Raw genomic sequence first — 5000 nt, 5'->3', positions numbered from 1 at the left:
ACTCTCACTCACTCTCACTCTCACTCTCACACTCACTCTCACTCTCACACTCACTCACTCTCACACTCTCACTCTCACACTCACTCTCACACTCACACTCACTCTCACACTCACTCTCACTCTCACACTCACTCTCACACTCACTCACTCACTCACTCACTCACTCACTCACTCACTCTCACTCACTCACACTCGCTCACTCACACTCGCTCACTCACACTCGCTCTCACTCTCACACTCACTCTCACACTCACTCACTCACTCACTCACTCACTCACTCTCACTCACTCTCACTCACTCACACTCGCTCACTCACACTCGCTCACTCTCACTCACTCACTCACTCTCACTCACTCACTCACTCACTCTCACTCACTCTCACTCACTCACACTCGCTCACTCACACTCGCTCTCACTCTCACACTCACTCACACTCTCACACTCACTCTCTCACTCACTCTCACTCACTCACACTCACTCACTCACTCTCACTCTCACACTCACACTCTCACTCTCTCACTCTCACTCACACTCACTCACTCTCACTCTCACACTCTCACTCACTCTCACACTCACTCTCACACTCACTCTCACACTCTCACTCACACACTCACTCTCACACTCACTCTCACACTCACTCTCACACTCACTCTCACACTCACTCTCACACTCACTCTCACACTCACTCTCACTCTCACACTCACTCTCACTCTCACACTCACTCTCACACTCACTCTCACACTCACTCTCACACTCACTCTCACACTCACTCTCACACTCACTCTCACACTCACTCTCAAACTCACTCTCACACTCACTCTCACACTCACTCTCACACTCACTCTCACACTCACTCTCACTCTCACACTCACTCTCACACTCACTCTCTCACACTCACTCTCTCACACACACTCACACTCACTCACACTCACTCACACTCACTCACACTCACTCACACTCACTCACACTCACTCACACTCACTCACACTCACTCACACTCTCACTCACTCTCTCACACTCACTCACTCACTCTCTCACACTCACTCACTCTCTCACACTCACACTCACTCTCTCACACTCACACACTCACTCACTCTCTCACACTCACTCACTCACTCTCTCACACTCACTCTCTCACACTCACTCTCTCACACTCACTCTCTCACACTCACTCTCTCACACTCACTCTCTCACACTCACTCTCTCACACTCACTCTCTCACACTCACTCTCTCACACTCACTCTCTCACACTCACTCTCTCACACTCACTCTCTCACACTCACTCTCTCACACTCACTCTCTCACACTCACTCTCTCACACTCACTCTCTCACACTCACTCTCTCACACTCACTCTCTCACACTCACTCTCTCACACTCACTCTCTCACACTCACTCTCTCACACTCACTCTCTCACACTCACTCTCTCACACTCACTCTCTCACACTCACTCTCTCACACTCACTCTCTCACACTCACTCTCTCACACTCACTCTCTCACACTCACTCTCTCACACTCACACTCTCACTCTCTCACACACCTGGTTTGAAGTCGCTGTCGAACATGGCCTTCCTGCCCACGTAGTATCTGTAAGTGACGCGCTGGGCGGTGGTGTACTCGTCCTTCATGCTGGAGCTCTCGATGGCGCGGATCAGAGGCTTACACAGGTGCAGCTTATTGATCTGAATAATATTAGAATAAATATATGTTAATATTAGTTAATAAAAACACTTTTTTAACATGAACTTTTCATTAGTTCATGTTAAACTTTATTGTAAAGTGTTACCAGAATATTAATAAAAACTCTGGACTCTTACTTTGAAATAGATCTTGAAGAGCTGATTGATCAGAAACAACATTCCCCATCTCTTTGAGTCATCGATCCCAGTGCGACTGAAACAAACACAAGCACACATCACATGCCTTCAGTTCTACAGTACTTCTATAGTATAGTATATCTACAGAACTTCTATAGTATAGTACCATTTTGTCTATTTAAATGGAGAAAAATCGATCATAACTCCAGTAAACTATGGAGTGCCGCAGGGATCTGTGTTAGGCCCTCTATTATTCTCAATATATATGCTGCCACTTGGAAATATTATAAGGAAACATGGAATTAGTTTCCATTGTTATGCTGATGACACTCAAATCTATATTTCATCACGGCCAGATGAAAACGCTAAATTATCCAAATTGACAGAGTGTGTTAAAGATATAAAAGATTGGATGACGCGCAATTTTCTTTTATTAAATCCAGACAAGACAGAGGTACTAATCATCGGTTCAAAAAACCGCCTACAAAACCTCTCACAATACAACTTTAACATAGTTGGATGTCCTGTTACTTTATCCTCTACAGTAAAAGACCTGGGTGTTATATTAGACTGCAACCTGTCTTTTGAAAATCATATTTCATATGTTACAAAAACAGCCTTTTTCCACCTTAGAAACATTGCTAAGCTACGTAACATGCTATCTGTTTCTGATGCAGAAAAGTTAGTTCATGCGTTCATGACCTCGAGACTAGATTACTGTAATGCTTTATTAGCTGGTTGTCCTGCATCCTCTATAAACAAGCTACAGTTAGTCCAAAATGCCGCCGCTAGAGTTCTTACTAGATCAAGAAAATATGATCATATAACACCGATTTTATCGTCACTACATTGGTTACCTATAAAGTTCCGTATTAATTACAAGGTATTGCTACTGACTTATAAAGCCCTAAACGGCTTAGCTCCAGTCTATTTAACCGATCTTCTATCGCCCTATAATCCATCGCGCTCTTTAAGATCACTAAATTCGAGGCTTTTGGTCATACCTAGGATATCCAGATCCACCAAAGGAGGGAGAGCATTTTCACATTTAGCTCCAAAACTCTGGAATAGCCTTCCTGATACTGTTCGTTGCTCAGACTCGCTCTCCCAGTTTAAAACTAGATTAAAGACATATCTCTTCAGCCAGGCATTCATATAATATTTTTAATCTTACAGTTAAATCCAGTCTCTAGTTCATAAACGCCAGAGGAGAACTGGCCCCCGACTGAGCCCGGGTTCTCCCAAGGTTTTTTTTTCTCCTCCATCAGGTCACCTATATCTACAGTACTTCTATAGTATAGTATAGTATACTATATCTACAGTACTTCTATAGTATAGTATATCTACAGTACTTCTATAGTATAGTATAGTATATCTACAGTACTTCTATAGTATAGTATACTATATCTACAGTACTTCTATACTATAGTACAGTATTTATGCAGTGCTCTATACAGTTCAGATTGATTCAATGCAACAATTGATGGACAACAAGTGTGAAAGTTGCTCAGTTTGTTTTATGCAACACAAACATGTTGTTTTGTTACCGTGTAACAAAGTATAAGTGATAGAAACTAATTATTTTTTATCGTTTAGCATTCAATTATATCCTACTGTTCAAAAGTTGTTTTTTTCCAAAAAGTAAAACTTTGTGCATCAAGGACTCATCACAATTGACAGTAAATTATTAATAATGCTCTGTCATGAAAACTCATCTGGCATGGTAATGGATACGACAATATTGATGTGTTTGATCATCTGCTGCTGCTGTTATAATATTAATACTGTAATATACTTTCATAATTATTTTGTCCTGTTAAGGCTATTCTGTAATGTTTTATTAATGTAATAACTCACTTGTCGTTGGCACAGACTCTAAAGCAGCTCATCAACTGATCCGCTGCTTTCTCCAGCATGTCTCCAACATTCCCCTTCCCCTTCACCTGCAGCTGCTGCTCCGCCTACACACACACACACACACACACACACGCACACACGCCGTGAGACGCTGCATCTGTTGCAGATCCACAGATGAATGAGTTCCACTCACATTATTGGCAAATATCCTGAGGTCAAGGGTCACAGCAAACATGATCGGCAGAGCCCTGAAAGCACAGCAATCATCAGAGACTGTCAGTGTGTTTATGGTTTGACCCAGAACTGCTACACACACATTTCTAAAAAAAAAATACATAATTTTTAGTACGGGAAAAAAACTTTGCAAATGGATTAAGATCAAAATACACATTTTCTTTGTTAAAATTTTTCAAAATATTTTTTTTTCTAGATATAACCATTTAAATTAAATTACAGCACCGTGTGCGTTCCGGGTCACTTTTGACCCGGGTATCAACTCTATTTTTTCTTAACAACACAATTCCATAAGCCGTGTCTCACCAGTTCTCCTCTTTATGAGCCTGAAACGCCCGCAGAAATGATGTTCAGCTGCGTTAAGGTCACACACACCAAACACTCTCCACACACACACGAGCGCACTGCATTACACTAGAAGGTCCCGAGTTAAAGGATATTGAACCACCACCGTCTGGCATTTGTAGGCCTCCACAAAGTCATGATTGGACACAGCGAACGTGCACCTGCAGAGGAAGAGACGAGACGCCTGTGAGTGTGAACACACACACACACAGTGAACACACACACACACACACACACACACACACACACACAGTGAACACACACACACACACACACACACGATGAAGAATCTCACCTGAGGACCCTTGCCCTGATAATCATGATTCATGAATGATAATCAGTTCTAGACAAGATCAATTTTTGCCTAGTACATTGTACGAAGCCAATATCTCTCTTATTTTAAAGAAAAATAAAGATGAAACTGACCCAGCCAGCTATAGGCCAATTGCGCTTCAGAATTTTGATAGAAAAGTAATTACTAAAACGTTAGCTATTCGGCTTAAACATTCACCCTGACCAGACTGGATTTATCCCTGGTAGATTCTCTTTCTCTAATGTACGTCGCCTCCTCAACATAATATACGCCAATCATACAAAAGCAAAACAATCTTATCCTTGGATGCGCAGAAAGCCTTCGATCAATGGCCCTATATGTTTGCATCATTACAAAGGTTTGGGTTTGGCAAGACATTTATATCATGGGTCAGATTAATGTACGCCAGGCCAATGTGTTCAGTTTTAACTA

General features: G+C 42.0%; 1 protein-coding gene across 2 annotated transcripts in view; it reads right to left on the bottom strand.

Moving 5' to 3' along the window:
• Nucleotides 1-5000, bottom strand: part of pcid2 (PCI domain containing 2) — a 14763-nt gene that overhangs the window by 5121 nt on the left and 4642 nt on the right. For both annotated transcript variants that reach the window (XM_079864048.1, XM_079864047.1), the window contains exons 5-10: nucleotides 4351-4416; nucleotides 4217-4258; nucleotides 3870-3924; nucleotides 3677-3780; nucleotides 1820-1895; nucleotides 1543-1684 (exon numbers count right to left, since the gene is read on the bottom strand). In XM_079864048.1, the coding sequence (XP_079720174.1) occupies nucleotides 1543-1684; nucleotides 1820-1895; nucleotides 3677-3780; nucleotides 3870-3924; nucleotides 4217-4258; nucleotides 4351-4416 (485 nt within the window). The remainder of the gene's footprint in view (nucleotides 1-1542; nucleotides 1685-1819; nucleotides 1896-3676; nucleotides 3781-3869; nucleotides 3925-4216; nucleotides 4259-4350; nucleotides 4417-5000) is intronic.

The sequence above is a fragment of the Squalius cephalus genome (genome assembly GCF_949319135.1).
Source record: "Squalius cephalus genome assembly, chromosome: 2".
Taxonomy (NCBI): Eukaryota; Metazoa; Chordata; class Actinopteri; order Cypriniformes; family Leuciscidae; genus Squalius; species Squalius cephalus.
Note: the sequence above shows the minus strand (reverse complement) of the source record. Positions and strands in the feature narration are given on the sequence as shown.